This window comes from Phasianus colchicus, chromosome 1, assembly GCF_987193195.1.
Source record: "Phasianus colchicus chromosome 1, bPhaCol1.hap1.1, whole genome shotgun sequence".
Classification (NCBI taxonomy): domain Eukaryota; kingdom Metazoa; phylum Chordata; class Aves; order Galliformes; family Phasianidae; genus Phasianus; species Phasianus colchicus.
In genome coordinates this window covers 111,713,658-111,730,731 of record NC_143436.1, presented here as the reverse complement: position 1 = coordinate 111,730,731, position 17,074 = coordinate 111,713,658, and the positions used below count along the sequence as shown (strand labels likewise).

Sequence of the window (17,074 nt, the reverse complement as noted above, 5' to 3'; positions counted from 1 at the left end):
GGCTTTTTCCAGCATGATTTTTTTGTTTCAAAAAGAGGGGACTGTTTTCTTCTTATAGCCCTATTCAGGAAAAGTGGTTGGCTCCAGGAACCTTAGAAAAATAGATTCAGCAATGGTTCTGAATTATTATACGCCTATTCAGCAAGACTTAGCCCACTGATCAAATGTTTGGATCAGTAGAATTGAAATCCCATCACTTGTTGGCATACATTATAATCATACTCACTTCTTCACTTTCAAGAGTATTGAATTTAGATCTCTCTTCCAGAAAATACTCTGGTGTGACCTATAGCATAGAGGAGAATGAGCCCTCTGGAATTGTATGCCATTTCTTTTGTCACACCAAGAGTCTCCTTCTGTTTTTGGCTATGCTGTTGCTCTCAGGGAAAAATGTCACTTCTTCCTGGAGTCAGATTTACCATATTTCCTGTTTGTATAGAGATTTCATTTTGTATTTTTTGCTCATCCATGTTGATAGTGAACACTGCTTCCTTGCTTATTTAAGGCAGACAGTCTGAGCCTCAGGATTTTAGTCTCAAGAAGGAGGGAGCTTTCTTACCAGGGAGTTGGGACTTGCTCAGTGGGAGAATCTGTCAGGCTTCCTCTGTGCCGACAGGACTGCACTTTGCAGGGAGTGAGCAGCACAGCTGTGGTGTTTAACATCAGAAAAATGTCTGGTGCTCATTCAACTGCCATATGTCAAGGGATTGTCAAGTGTTGGGACTGGTGAATCCAACCTTGAATTCACTTCTGAGCACACCTGGAAGATTTGGCTGGATGCAACAAGAGGAGTTTCCAGGATTGAGGCATTGCTGACAGTAGGTCTCTTTTTATTAGCTCTTTTCATCATTACTACCATTTTTTTTCCCTTATAGGATGGACTTAATGTTAGTTTCCTTTGACGTAAGCAATCACAATACCTTAGAGGTAAATACTTCTCCTTTTATCTGTAAGTCTTGAAAAGACAGCATGTAATGCTTTATATGCAGACAGTAGTTAATACCATTCCTTTTCTCCTGGCTCAGTCTTGGTTCCAGAAAGTCTAGCAGTGAGGTGTGCAGTATCTTCACATGCCTCTGGCACTGCCAATACTATATTCAAGATGGATCCATCTCATCAAAGGGTGGAGGTGATCCTTTTCACTCTGGAGAGTTTGTTCTCCTTGCAGTGAGAGAGGGCTTCACTGGGAGTTGGTTTCACTGGGTGTGCCTACCTGGCAAAGATGAAGAGGTTCTTGGTCTGCCATTGATAAGCAGAGCATGCCCTCCTCGCACTCAATATGTCTTTGTGTTATAGAGTCATAGAATATCCTGAGTTGGAAGGGACCTGTAAGGATCATCAAGTTGAGCTCCTGGCTCCACACAGGAGCACCCAGAAATCAAACCATATGTCTGAAAGCATTGTCCAGACTCTTCTTCAACTCTGGCAAATGCTTAAGACCCGCATTCACAAAGTAATAGATACATAGGACTGGGCTGTGTGAAGGAAAGAAAAATTTCTTATCACTTGAACAGTTCCTCAGAAGCTCAATGAATCCATCCCCCTGTTCATTTTTATTAGTTTCCTTTGAGTTATAGATTGAAAAGAATTGCGTATTTGGAGAGAACGCCCTGGCACCTGGGCATGTCCCAGGAGTGGGATTTGCATTGCCTGGATGCTGTTGGTGGTTTAGAATCCCACAATGGTCAAATAGAAATACATCTCACCTTTTTAGAAGAACTACTCTAGTTGTTTTATTTTATATCTGCTGCTCAAAGTAGTGTGGATGCATTGGAGATCATAATGTTTTGTCAATTAGGACAAAGGCAGAAAGGAACTTCTTTTCCAAATAATGTAGAGCTAGTAAACTAAATGTATTTTTTTGATGTTACTTTTAAGCTTTATGATATACTCTGCTCTTGTGAGGCCCCATCTGGAGTACTGTGTCCAGGTCTGGAGCCCCCAGTACAAGAAAGACAGAGAGCTGTTGGAGAGGGTCCAGAGGAGGGCCACAAAGATGATCAGGGGACTGGAGCACCTCCCCTATGAAGACAGGCTGAGGGAGCTGGGCTTGTTCAGCTTGGAGAAAAGAAGGCTGCAAGGTGACCTCATTGCAGCTTTCCCTTACCTAAAGAAGGGAGCCTATAAGCAGGAGGGGAAGATAGGCAGATAACAGCAGGACAAGGGGAAAAGGTTTTAAGTTGAGGGAGGGAAGATTTAGGCTGGATATCAGGGGGAAGTTCTTTACTGTGAGAGTGGTGAGGTGCTGGAACAGGCTGCCCAGAGAGGTTGTGGATGCCCCGTCCCTGGAGGTGTTCAAGGCCAGGTTGGATGGGGCCCTGGGCAGCCTGGTCTAGTATTAAATGGGGAGGTTGGTGGCTCTGCCTGTGGTGGGGAGGTTGGAACTTGATGATCCTTGGGGTCCCTCACAACCCAGGCCATTCTGTGATATCTTTTTATGGAGTGATCCTATATGTTACTCAGTAAGTACATTCAGAAATATTGACTGCGTGTGAGAAGTATATAAGGTGTGCTAACCCATAAGCAACATTCATGATCAAGGATGTAATGCTTCAAGTGGTGCATAACTTATTTTTAAGCTTTTAATATTTAGAGTAGATAATGTTTGCCTGTTACTTTTTGAAATTACATAAAGGTATTTCCTTTGTGTTTTTTTTTTTCCCCACAATAGAGCTAAGTAGCTGGAGTCATGTTTTTTGAAGTAAAAAAGTATGTATAAGCAATATATATATATATTGCTATAGATTGAAAAATATATATATATATACACACACAATGCATATATATATATATATATATATATATATACACACTTAGTAGGTATATAGTAAGTATATATAAACACAATAATAGTTCAAAAAAATCCTTCAGATGTTTTTTCTTTAACAGACATCTGGGTCTTGTAATATTTGTAATATAATGATGTAATTATTATTGCATTATTATGTAATTATTGATATTTTGATAATATTGATCCATTTTTAAATACATTATTAAAATAATGTAAAAAATAATGTAATATTTGAAACTTGATTTCCAGCCACTAATGTAAAGCACTTGAAGTGCAGCATGAGATATGTGTGTATTATACGGTGTGACAGATCAGACTAACTTTTAAGGGAGTCACTGGTAAATTGAGTTATTGCTGGCACTGTTTAAATGGCTCATAATGCTTTATGCACATGTAAAATATTTGAAATAGTTGCATAAAATTCCTATTATCTACAGAATTTGTGTTTTGTACATTGAAACAATCACTTTTGAATGATGTTGGTGTACTTTTTCTTCAATTTTCACTGTATTTCCTGAATTCTAAAGGCAGTGGACAGAAAACAAAATAGAATGCTGGGTACATTTAAAAAAAATCCCTGGGATGCTCAATTCCAGAATTGTATCTTATTAGCACATGCTACTTAATCATAGAGTCATGCAATGGCCTGGGTTGGAAAGGACCACAACAATCATCTAGTTTCAACCCCCTTGCTATGTGCAGGGTCACCAACCAGCAGACCAGGCTGCCCAGAGCCACATCCAGCCTGACCTTGAATGCCTCCAGGGATGGGGCATCCACGACCTCCTTGGGCAAATAGGGGTTTTTCCAGTCTTTCACTGTTTTAAATAAGAAGCACCATAATTTTGTTTTTTTAAGTCCTGTTAAAACGTGGCAAATTGTTGAATACCAGTTTGGCCACTAGGAGGTGGTCTAACACAAGCAGATGTTCAATGTGTCTCATAAATACTGTGCTTAGTGGATTCATTTTTCTTTAGTGCAAGCCAGTTGGCTGTAACTTATTATTTCATTTATCTAATTTATTCTGTCACAGGCATGGAAAAAAAGGAGGAGGAAATAGAGCAGCTGAAAATGGATTGTGAGCACTTCAGAGCCCGCCTGGAAGCAGCCCAGACAGATTGCATGAGGGAGAAGAAGGTATATTTGCCATCAGGGTAGTGAGATCTGTATGCTTAAGTTTTGAGAAGGAAAGTGGGAGCGAGTGTCACAAAAAAACATCCTCAGCCTGGAAAACAGGCTCTTTCTGTTCTTTGTAATGTTAAAATCAGCCATTAGTTTTCTATAAATACATAGTAACATGCTGAAGTACGGCATTGGGTGCTCAGGAAGGTTGTGGTGTAGATGGCATTGAAAAGGTACTGTACAAAATCCATTCTTTTCAATTCTGCAACTGTAGCATATTTTCAGAGAGGGAAACAAAAGATAATGTAAGCAACATAACCTGCAAAATGATGCTGGCTTCACCTTTGGTTTTCTTTAAGCTATGTCCCTGTGTTTTAGGTTCTTTCACAATGCACCTATTGGTCCAGTTGCCACGTATGGCTGTGGCATAATTACAGAGCTGCTTTTGCTATGTCAGTACAGTATTTAGTGATTATAAGAAGGAAATTCTTAACAATGCAGGAATAATGAAGATCACGATCTCCCAGATCTTATTAGAGTCCAATAGACTTCACAGAAGATTACATAGACTAGTGGTTAATTTTTGAGAGGCAGTTGTGAAGCAGCAGTGATTATTTGCTGCAAAAACTCACTTCCAGGGAAGTGTGAACTTAGCAGAAGCTCATTTTGCTGGGGTTCTGCAGTTAGGATCTGCCAGGTGGAGAGTTGTACAAAGACAGATAAGTCTACAGAAATTATTAATAAGTGAAAACTCAGGACTTGAAGTTTTGGGGCATACCTGTTTGGGCAAGTCATTCTGGTGTGAAGTTTAATATGAATGTAGTAGCTGTCTGGGTGACAGCTCATGTGATGGAATAGCTGTCTGTTTGGGTACTTTTCTATCTGCTGGGATAGCTATTGCAGTTTTGCTGTGCTTGGTAGTTTAGGCATCCAGGTTGAAATCTCAGTAGGATTTAATAGTGCTGTTGCTTTAGATATTAATTAAGTGGGGCCCACCTTTTGTACACATTAATATAAAAAAAAAAAGAATGGAAAGTGACTTAGGTTAGTGATTTCTTTAGGATGAAACCTTTGGTTAAAGCATGGGTTGTTAACTAAGAATTGTTGGTATTTTGGCATTCCTGATCAAAGCTCTTCATATCTTTGCTGTTGAGCAGTGTACACCAGTTGCCTAAATGGCTCCTGTTGCTTGTCACAAAAGTATATGCCCCATCCCTGGAGGCATTCAAGGCCAGGCTGGATGTGGCTCTGGGCAGCCTGGTCTGGTGGTTGACGACCCTGCACATTGCAGGGAGGTTGAAACTAGATGATCTTTGAGGTCCTTTTCAATCCAGGCCATTCCATGATTCTGTGATTCTGCATTTGAGTGGATAGTGCTTATGTATGTTGTGAAGGCCTTTAGCTCTTTGGGATGGAAGAAGATGGTGTATCACATGTGTGATTTTTTTTTTTCCTGTTAATGACTTTGCATGTATTTTTCATTTGCTTGCTGTTGAATGTATCCTTGTGTATAGTTCCAGAATTATTTTTTACATATTTATTTTCTGAATGAAAAGAAAATGATTCACTGAAACAAACGATAAAAATGCTTTTCTGGCTGAGCAGTGCCCTTTTCTTAGGGGACCACAAATCTACATTCTGTTTTCTAAAACTGCTTTGCAATGCTGCATTACTGGTGAGCGAATTGCATTGCTTCCTGAACCTGAACAAAACCTGGAGTGTGCATGTTATTCTTGGCTAATGCCTCCTTTGTCTGCCTTTTTGTAGTTAGGTGCTTAAGCATCACTGTATTCCTGTGCGTTGACCATTTCCTGAAGGTGGTGGTGTTGCATAACGCAGTGATTGCTTCACGATTTGAACTCTCAGGAGTGTCTCTCTTCCAGGTTGTTTGCTTTCAGGCTCCATTTATCTTCCTGGCTCCTGAATGTTCTATTTTGTTTTCTTTGCTTCATACCTTTGTTCTCATATTGTTTTTATCTGTGCACAACTGTGGTGCTTTTTGTGGCTTTGCAGACTTGTTGGGGGACGTAGCTATGGGCATGGCAAAGCTTTGTTTATTTAGCATTAGCATCCCGATGCAAAATGCCAATAAAACACATTAAAATGTACTTTTATCTATGGACAGTACAGGGAAAAAAAAAAAAAAAAGACAGGGACAGTATAGGAGATGGACAGAAAGATGCTTGTGGACATTTTGTTGATGCACATGGTGGCAGAATAGTTGGTAATTCCAGCAGTGAGTTATGTAAAAGATAAAATTTGGCTAACTCACCTGAAAATGATCAGAGAATTAAGAAATGAGACAATTTTTGTGACACTTCATGCCTAGGGAATTGGCAGCAAGGTTCAGTCTTTTGCATATATTAAATCATAAGGTGAGAGAAACTATGGAAAGAAAATATACATGCCAGTCTGCTTGATAGATTTCATTTGAACATTCCAAATCCTTCCCTGTGTGTTCCATTAGCAGCACGATAAAGCAGCTCAGTTCTGGCTGTCAGATGTGATATAGGGGGCTAGGCAGGTGATTGATGATAAGCAGACAAACAACCTTGTACTGGCTGATTCTATGTTACATAAATTTTTAGGCAACTACCTTTCTATTCTTTCCAAACTAAAAGCAAAACATTGAGGCAAACCTCTAAAATGGCAAGATAGGTACTTTAAAGTCTCGATGGGAATATATGCTTGAAGGTTGTGTTGCATTTGCTTACTTTGCAAATTGACATTGAAAAGATGCCTTCTCATTCCCCAGGCTTCATCCTGATAAGCGGATAAACAGGTAAGAGTGGGCTGAGGAGAATGTTTTCTGTGCTGAATCTGAAAATCACATGCCCCCCCAAATGGGCAGAGCAAGATCCTTCTCTGATCTGTGGTTCTCTCACTTAATCCCTGAGTTAATATCAGTTTTCTTGACAGGCCCTTATCTTTCTCTGCAGCACTAAATACCACCCCTCAGCACTAGCTGGGAGTTCCCACCCAGCCGGCAGACTGTGGTATCCCAATCTCCATCTCACTGTCAGCACTAGCTTGAAGCTGAGAAATGCAGCAGTTTTGCTGTACCTGAAGCAGTTTGGTGGAAGCCTATGAGACATAGAATCATATGTAATCTTGTTACATCTTTTGGCCACCTTCCTGTCTTATTGAAAAGAAGTACTGGCAGATTGAGACTGAGTCCTGGTTGCGTTGAATTGCTCTGCCCTTTCTTCAGCTTCATGGCTAGGACCACTGAGCACCTCATTCAGCTGCTGGGTACACAATGGAGTGTGGACTTTTCTGGTCCTAAGTATGAAAGGCACTTCAAACTTCAGGCTTGTTTTTCTAGGGACCCTTATTTTGCCATTGCTTTTCAGGAATATACAAGTTGAAAGAAGTTGGAAGAACCAACAGGGATAGGCAACAATTCTCCCACATTAATGAAGGCAGCCCATTTTGAAAAACAAAAGAACCCTCCCTTCCTGTGAGATGTTCCCGGTATCTTTTGTAAAGTGGCTGGAAAAGCTGACTTCTGATGCTGAAATCTCTTCCCTCTCTGCTATTTGCTTAGGATGAGTAGACTTTCTTATCAGACTTCTCTAGGTGCCGCTCAGTCTCAGTGGGTCACTTGGCCTGCCCTTGTGGACAGGCTTCTGGTTACTGTCAGCCTAAGTGATATGTTTACTACTTGGCTGTAGCTCAGGAGAGAAGACTCACATTCAGTGCAGTGAATTTGCCCCCCCACCCCACACACACCCTTCCATGTATATGACTGTGGCGTTTCATGTTCTGTCCTGTAGCCTAGAAACATCTGGGCTGACATGAAGTGCAACCCTAATTTCTTTGTGTCATTTCAGGAGAAACTAGACCTCCGGCAGCAGCTGCGTGAGGCCAAGCAGCAGCTCCTGCAGCAAGCAGAGTATTGCACAGAAATGGGTGCAGCTGTCTGCACCTTGCTGTGGGGTGTATCTAACAATGAGGAGGCTGTTAAAACCATTCTAGGAGGAGTAAGTATGGCAGGTGAATACTTACTGGTGGTAATGCTGGTAGATATTTAAAATAAGTACCTTGTTTTGTTACACATTTTAACATAGGAATATATTTCAGAAACAAATTGGACAACAAAGATGTTCCCTGATTTGAATATTCTCTAGGAAACATCCATGTTCTTTTAAGAAGAGCAGGAGATATTAAATGCTATGCAGTAATTAAACTTTTAGCAAGTAAGGGTTACCTACTGTCTGCTGCACACAGTTAAATTGGAAGCAAGGCTACAGCTAGCATAACATTATCAAGCAGCAATTCCCATGCCAGCAGAAAGTTTGGAGGAGGTATTTCCATGAAAGGAAGAGACATTCGTCAGTTCTACTCCTTTGAATCCTTACCCCAATACAGTCTTTGTGCTGCCTTAATATTTGTGTGAGCCCTGAAAGTTCAGTAAGCGTAGCTGTTTCAAATTTAGTGGATCTTAATAAATCTTCAGTATTAAACATGAGCAGGTAGCTTACTAAAAACAACAGCAAAAAAAAAAAAAAAAAAAAAAAAAAAAAAAAAAAACCCACGCAAAACTTCAACAATTATAGACAATGTTAATGTTATAACTAATATAATTTCACTGCAGCTGATGGAATTAGGAGGAATCAGAAGAACAAGCCTGACAAAAATATAATTTTGGTCTTCTCAAAGCTGACATGCGAGGGAGTTGTACCAAAGCTGAGTAAACTGATGTCACACTTTCTTTTGGTTTTTCAACAACTTGATACCTTTCAGTGATACCTTTTGATCATTCAGGATATAAAATACAAAAAAACTGATAGGTTGACAGGTACTAGAAAATTCACTCTTAGCTATAAAACTAGTATAAAACCACATTCTGTATTTTCAGGACAGTTTAGTAAGAGCAGATAATCATTTAGTGACCAGCCTTTGTTATTTGACTTGTGAAATGGTATTGAAAGGGCACACTTCCCACAAAAAAAAACACTGGCAGTGCTATTCTACGAGATGAGAATGAAGTTAGTAGAAGCCTTGTTGAAAACAGTCTTAAATAGAAAAACCAAATAGCGTTAAGTAAAAGGCTGAATTGATACACTGACCAGTTGTGTAGAAAGCCTAACTATGAAGATGCAATTCTTTTATTTCTAAGTTTATTTGAAATTCCTAGCAATCATTAGAGCCCACTGAACTGCTGCATTTCTGGTGAGGGTCATTGAAACATTTTTGGGCATAATTTTCTTGTAGTGGTGCACATAAAATGATAAGAAAGATTTGCAACAAGGCTACTGTGAATTACATAAATGGATTGCATGGCATTGTATCAACCACAGATTACAACTGGCAGTGAGTCAGGTTATTAAAAGATGATGGAGAATTGTCATACAAAGTTTTTGGTTTGGGTTATTTTTGGACAAGCTGTGCAGCTTATAGTACCTTCTCAGGGGAAGATGCTATGAACTACAAAAATGTATGAGAACATGAAAAGTGCTTTCGAACTATTGCTCATGTTTAACTGTGTGGGGAAGGGTGGCATCAATTCAAAATAACTTTATGCCTTAGGGAACAATGCTCAGCTTTTTCAATCGCTGCACGGATATAGAAATAGTTCTTTTATATAGCTCTGTAATGTAGATTGACTGATATGATATTTGTGACTAATAAAGCATTCATGTTGCTGCGGGTTGGGCAAGTCAAAACTTGAGCAGCAAATTTCAAGTGTAACATGAATAGCTTGCAAGGCAGTGGGAGAGAAGTGCCTAGCATTTCTGCTGATGCTTAACATTTCCAGAAAGAACCTAAAGGAACATCCGGAGAAGGATGCAGCATGAGTGACAGTATTCAGGTACACCTACCTGCATGTGCTAAGGACAAAGTAAATTAATTTTAACTTCCATGAGGTTGTTTTAGGTGTCTTTCAAAAAGCTTCAGATGGGTATTCACATCATAGGGTTCTAATGTGGAAACAGACACTGGAGGTTTAATTTCACAATAACATCAAGGTTTACTTCAACATAAGACATTTTGGACACTACCAGGTGAGCTGCTACTACAGCTATCTGTGATGGTGAAAATCTGCTTTGTATTTTATGCAGCACTTTTGTAGGTTAACTGATGTTTTCACTGAGGAGTTACATGGAATGCAAAGGGCTCACTGCACCATTTCAGCTCAAGAACATTAATGGCTGCTCTCAGAGCTGTCCTTATCTCAGTGTCTATGGGTGAGAGATTCTTCAGTTCCATGAGAACACTGTCAAGCTAATTAGAGGCTGCACAAAGTATGTCATGTTCCCTATTTATAAACTTGACTGATCTCTGCTTCCTCGTCTGAGACTTCACCACCAGTGAAATGATGGTTATTTGGAAAGAAGGCTCAGCAGCAAGGACACCAGTGGAACCTCGATGGACTGACTAATAATTTTGCCTGGTTTCTGGTTTCCTTAGTACTCTTTTAGTACTACTCTTGCATAGTGTTCTTGTATGAATACACTTTTGTATAGTAGCTTACATTAGTCTGCAATACTAAGTTTTCTTCCTTTATTTTCTCTTGTATCCTTTGTTGCTTAAACGATAGTCACTGCTTATGTTAAAATGACCATCTCTGAGGAGCATTACCCATACATGTATACAAAATACATTTGGTGCAAGAAGCATAGTTTTTTTCCCCATCTCTTTCCCCATAACCCCTTCATTCCTATTTTGGGACTGTAGTTTCATTTGTGAAGAAAGAGTATTGGCTCAGCCTGCCTTCTATGCCCCACTGTTGGAGTTACCCCACATGAACTGTGCTGCGTTCCTCCCAAAACATGTCTTCAGTGTTGTCCATGTGCAGCAGTGGAGAAATAAATGAATGGTATTGGTGGGTTTTAAGTATTGTGAAGATGGTAGTTTTGATAAAATACTGAACATTTCAGTCACTTTGCAAAAGGAGTAGGAGTTCAGCAATTTCACAAAGTGATGGGAATTGTAGGCACTTTCTTGAGCTGTTTGGCTTTTCCACTGGGTTGCTGCAGGAAGTGACGGGGTTTCAGTTCTCATGAGATGACTTGCAAAATTATTAAGCGCACCAGGAAACCTGTGCTTTCTGTTATGCTATTTTGATCAAAAAAACAGAATCCTCTGTGGGAAATAGTGCTTCAGCAGTGTTTTACAGGTCAGCGTTTAAGGAGAAGCCATTCTTTCAGTTGCTCTCTGTGGGTTCTGCCTGCACCTCTGACCATGTTCTTTGATCTGCTCTGAGCTTCATGCTGGATGATTAATTCTTCAACTGAGATACCCCAAAATGGAGCAGTATTCCAGCTGAGATCTTGCGCTGCGTAGAGGAGATTGCATAACCTAATTACAGGCTGTGCTTCTGTTTACTCATTCTGGCATGATGCTTGTCTTTCCTATCTGACATTGACTTAAATTTGACCTGTGACCCAGAGGAGACCTCTATTTCCTATTCTAAAGAACTTCCAAGCAAGTTGTTCTTCCACTTATATTGAGCAATACATGAATCCTTTTATTAGGATCCAATCCAGTCCTACTTTTCTGAGCATTTCATTGGTTTTCTTAGGAAATTCATAATAAGTCATGTAGGTTAGGCAACTGTCTGGTTGTCAGCTAGAGTTTTGGCAAAAGTGGCTGTAGTTGAGGTGAATATGAAATGCCTTGCAGCTACTGCAAAGCAAAGAGATAATGGTCTCGGTTTTGAGAGTAAGCATTTTGTTTAATATGTATTATTTAGAGTTTAGGAGGTAATTATGCAATAATAGAGTTTTATAAATGTAGCACTGAGTAGTTTCCCTTATTCTCCTGAGATAATGGTTCCAAATATTAGAGAATTAAGCATGTCACTTGGTATTTACCTGTTACTTTATACTGTTTTATGAGGTGACTGGATGCTTTAATAACTTTGCAGTTTGTCCAGTTTTATTGTAGCATCTAATAATCATAGTCACTGTAGTGTGGATAATCTTTTTTTTTTTTTCTCCTCCACGTTTGCAGAGCAAGGCAGCAAAGTTTTTTACTATCACTGCACAGACTATGGAGAGCTTTGTGAAGTCATTAAGTGAAGACATGAAACAGCAGGATTTAGATTCTGATGAAAATCAGTTTGTGTTAGCTTTGGCAGGGATTGTAACAAGTAAGTTAACGTTATCTCTCAAAATAGCATTTCACGTGCACTGGGAATGTCTTTATTGCTGTGTATGTACCACAACAATTACAGCTTTCTGAAGTCAAATATTTAGTCAGTATTGGTATCTTGGGTAACTTCTAGTCTTCTAAAGTTCTAGCAGATTTTTTTAATTTGGCAACTCTGTGAGGAATTGAACTTTCTGTAATGTAGTTAAGGATGTGATGTGTGAAATTTGTTCAGCTTTGAAATTTCTTAGCACTTCTGGTCAATCTGAAGTAAAGCAAGTACTCTTTTACTAGTCATCTGCACTCACCTTGCTTTGTAAATGTCAAGCAGTGTATTGTCTGAATCACAGATAATGTTCACATCTTTGAGATGTTCTAGCTGCAGATGATGCAGCCATCTCAAGTTATGTGTTCAGCATTTTGATTTTGTGTAAGAATCTTGTTGTCAGGTGGACTCCATCTTTGCTGTCTTCTAGATCCCCAATTCCATGATCCTAAGAGAATAAGAAGTTGTTAATAAATGTTACTTCCACCCTAAATATTTTTTTTAGAGGTAGAAAATAGATAGGAATCACAGAACAGAAGGAAGAAAGAGATTGTCTCTGTATGGCTGCCCTTGACTTGGAAGGCTATTAGAGATGGGGATGATACGTCAAGTGCATTTTTGTGAAGCAGTGCAGCTCTCAAAATGGTATTAGTTAATGATGCAAGGTAGGTGAAACAATGGCAAACAAAAGTGAATCTTGCATTAGTGGCTTTTCTGAATGTTTGATTTTAGGTGGTGGTATGCCATTAAAGAAATAAGAAATGGTATGTGGCACATTGTGCCACTGTACAAATTAAAGGTGGGATCCAATTCTCACAAAAAAAAAAAAAAAAAAAGAAAAGAAAGAAAAAAAAATAGAAGCATAGCAAAAGTAAAATCAGAACAAATAAAATGTTTAATGGCCTATGTGGGGGAGGATGACGGTGTTCTGCCTGAGGAGGAATCAGTGTGGTGGAACGAAATCTTGCCTCACTGAAGCTGATTTTTTTTCCACTGAATTAAGTGATGCCAAGGTTTTTCTCTTTGTAATTTAGGAAAGGGGTTGCTGAAAATAAAGTATGATAAAAGATGCAGACATACAAATGATGAGGAAGGTACGAGTGTAATCCTTCTAGTATATAGTATTAGAGGAGGATAGCTGGTCACAAAGTGCCAAGTATTCAGAAATCAGAACAACAGAACAGAAGTTCTGAGTGCAGTCTTACCACGGTCCAGCATGAACACGCGTTATGGCACCAATCCTTAATTATGTGCCGTATCCTTTGATCATCTGCTTAATTCTGAGTTTAAAAGGCATTTTAAACTGAAAAAAAGAAAGGACGTTCATGGCAGAGAGAAACTGAGGGTACATGGAGGAACTCTGTCATGCAGCACATCCCAAAATCTGCCCTGAATGGGAGGCCAGGGAGCTCAATTCTGTCACTCGTTACATTCATGGTACTTCACTCATTTGGAGGAGGCTTGAAAGTCCAGGTTGCTGGAAGATGTTTTGCACATAAGGATTTCCTGAGTTACGGGACTAGCATAAGGGAAAATATTTGAGGAAAATCTGTTTTAGAGCAGTAGTCATTGGAAATGTTTTTGCCATTTGGTTCGTGCATGAATAATGTAGTGCCTGCAGAGAATTAGGAAAAGAACTCTGAGTAGACTTTCACAAGCGTTTCAGTTGTGTAATATGCCAGGCATATTGGATGGAGTGACTGTAAAAGCAATCTGCAAATCAGAACCTATGATGTTCAGCTTTGCTTCATTCCCATGTTACTTATAGATTTTAGGCTAGAACTGCTTGAATCCATCCTTTTGTTTCACTGTGTTATTACTAGGATGCTGGCCACTGAATAAATATTTGAATTATCGACGTAGAATTATGAGGGAGTTTGATCAGTATCATTTGCTGCTTCAGTATTTGCTTTGACGATGGATGTAGCTTCAAGTTTATACAGATACAATACAGTTCATTCATCACAGCTGACATTTTTTACTTGTTCTGGTAATTATCATAAATTTACATTTGAAACATGAATTTTATGGTGATATTTTGTGTTCTCTCACAGATGTGGCTGCACTGGCATGTGGCCGTGAGTTCTTGGTTAGTTCAAGTCGTGACCTATTGGACACAATGATGCACCTCCTGGGAGAGATGAAGCCAGGACTTTGTACAAAGTTTAAAGTGTATGATGACTTTTTTTCTTCTTTCAATGTAGATCAGTGATTACAGCAGTGTTTGCACTTTCCCATTGTTTCCTTTCCTGGAGGCAAGGCATAACAGTTGGAAGACTTTCCACAGAAACATTCCTTGCAGGTACACTAGGCTTACCTGCAAGGCTAGCTTTATCCAGGTTTTGTGTCCCTTTGAAAGACTCTTAAGCACTGTAATACCCATCTACCTTAGGAGGGGCTTGTAGTTTGAGGGTCAGATAAGGAAAGTGTGAGGTCAAACTTTAAAATAGAGATAACTGTGGGAAATGTGGATTTGTATTTGTTCTTTTCCACTACGAAGAATACCTTCTGCAAAACACTACATGCTTCAGTGAAAAAAATGCTATGCTAAGAGCAAAAATTAGATTACTTAATGCCACCTTAGTACAATGGTACTTGTAACATTGCTGCCTGTAAAGGGACTTCATGACAGAGAGATGAAAGAAAAGTCCACATTACACCCTTCAGCCACTGGAAAAGTTGTACTTAGAAAGTGGTGGAAAAACTAAGAAAGTTGCCAGCTGTGTCTTTTTCTCACACCTTTTAAAGCTGAGAAGATATGATGTTAGCAAGCAAATTACTACAGCTTATCAAGTACTTATTATTTTGCTACACAATGGACACTAACCTGATACATGTCATTGGATCACAGAATCACAGAATGGCCTGGGTTGTGAGGGACCTCAAGGATCATGAATCTCCAACCCCCCCACCACAGGCAGGGCCACCAACCTCTCCATTTAATACTAGACCAGGCTGCCCAGGGCCCCATCCAACCTGGCCTTGAACACCTCCAGGTATGGGGCATCCACAACCTCTCTGGGCAGCCTGTGCCATCACCTCACTGATTTCATAGTATAGAACTTTATGTTGTTAATTTGTTCTTGGAGATGGTTTAAGCCAATGTGTGTGGGTTTGTTTTTATAGCTGGACAGGGAGCGCGTGCTATGAATTCATGCACAAGTTAGCAATCACAGTCCAGCTGACAAACAGCAAACTTGTCAGCCACAATAACCTGATTGCGTCTCTATGCACGCACTTAAGCAGCTTGTACGTGATGATTATGAAATTAGGCTCGGTCCTAAATTTGGGTAGGTTTTATCTTGCCTAACCTCAGCTGTCTGAAAGCTAGTGATCAAGTATCTAGTGGCTTTCTGTGCTTCTTCCCACCATCAGTGTGAAGAGATGAGGCTGTAAGATGGCTCATTCAGTCTATGCTGGGAGTGAATGAGCTGCCCTCTGAAGGTGCTTGCCTTTACCTGCAGGGTAGTGAAGAGGAAGCTGAACAGCCTGTGCTGTATGCAATAGATAGATACTTCGGGGTCAGTCATTTCCTGTGTTTCCCAAGCATTGGTCTTGAAGGTCAGCCTTAAAATAAGCTAGTTAACACTTGCAGCAGTGTTTTTCTGTTAAGTCCCAACTAAAAGATTCAACTTAAGAAAGAAAAGATAGTTTGTGCCTCCGTGTATTTAGGGAAAAATACTAAGAGAGGTCCTACAGTGGTTGAAAGCATGCACGTCAACCGAAAGAAAAAAAAAAAGGATTTTCTTTTATGGGGAGGAGGGAAAGTGTTCCTAAACATACTCAAGATTTTAAGCAAATGAGCAGCTGTGGGGTAAGATATGTGATTTTTGAACATTTCAGGTTGTATTAATGTAGTTTGATAATGCAATTGGATTTGAAGGCCCTCCTTTTGAAATGATATTTTGTTTTTAATTATATTTCAAAATCTGCCAGAAGAATCGCATGTGATGCTGTGAACATTGTGACCATACAGCAGTACAAATACTGAAATACATGAAATACAAATAAAATACATATAATCAATCCCATGAAGCAGTTAAGGATTCAGTAGAGCCTTTCGGTATAATAAATTGAGTGAAGACTAAAGAAGATTTTGCACAAGAAACATTTAGGTGTTGTACCTAGGGACATGGTTTAGTGGAGAAATATTGGTGGTGGGTGAGTGGTTGGACGGGATGATCTTGGAAGTCTTTTCCAACCTTGGTGATTCTATGATTCTATATACACATACAAACAGATATTTTTACAGCTCTGTCTTGCGGATGGAAATGTCCATCATTTTAGAAGGGTGGTGTATTTCTCTCAAAATGTCACCACTCACTGCATTACATGGAATCACAGAATTGCTTAGATTGGAAAAGACCTTAAAGATCATCGAGTCTAACCACGACCTAACCATACTACCCTAACTTTAACAATCCTCTGTTAAATCATGTCCCTGAGCACCACATCCAAAGGGTTTTTAAACACATCCAGGGATGGTGATTCAACCACCTCCCAGGGGAGCCTATTCCAGTGCTTAACAACCCTTTCTGTAAAGAAGTGTTTCCTGATATCCAACCTAAACTTACCCTGGTGTAGCTTGAGGCCATTTCCCCTCGTCCTGTCACCAGTGAGAAGAGACCAGCCCCGCTCTCACTGCAATCACCTTCCAGGTATTTGAAGAGAGCAATAACGTCTCCCCTCAGCCTCCTCTTCCCCAGTCTGAACAGCCCCAGTTCCTTCAGTCTCTCCTCATAGGGCATATTCTCCAAGCCCTTCACAAGCCTTGTTGCCCTTCTTTGGACCTGCTCCAACACCTCAATGTCCTTTCTGTACTGAGGTGCCCAAAACTGAACACAGTACTCGAGATGAGGCCTCACCAGTGCCGAGTACTTCCCTAGTCCTGCTCACCACACCAATCCTGATACAAGCCAGGATGCCATTGGCCTTCTTGGCCACCTGGGCACGTTGCTGGCTCATATTCAGCCGACTGTCCATCAGTACACCAAGGTCCCTTTCCATCAGGCAGTTTT

The 17,074-nt window shown here is 39.9% G+C and overlaps 1 protein-coding gene across 6 annotated transcripts in view; it reads left to right on the top strand.

Annotated features, from left to right (window-relative positions):
- The window catches only part of HSF2BP (heat shock transcription factor 2 binding protein), a 35,586-nt gene that overhangs the window by 4,694 nt on the left and 13,818 nt on the right, over positions 1-17,074 (top strand). For all 6 annotated transcript variants that reach the window (XM_090123203.1, XM_090123211.1, XM_090123220.1 and 3 more), the window contains 4 exons: positions 3,825-3,928; positions 7,747-7,896; positions 11,873-12,011; positions 14,111-14,228. In XM_090123203.1, the coding sequence (XP_089979329.1) occupies positions 3,825-3,928; positions 7,747-7,896; positions 11,873-12,011; positions 14,111-14,228 (511 nt within the window). The remainder of the gene's footprint in view (positions 1-3,824; positions 3,929-7,746; positions 7,897-11,872; positions 12,012-14,110; positions 14,229-17,074) is intronic.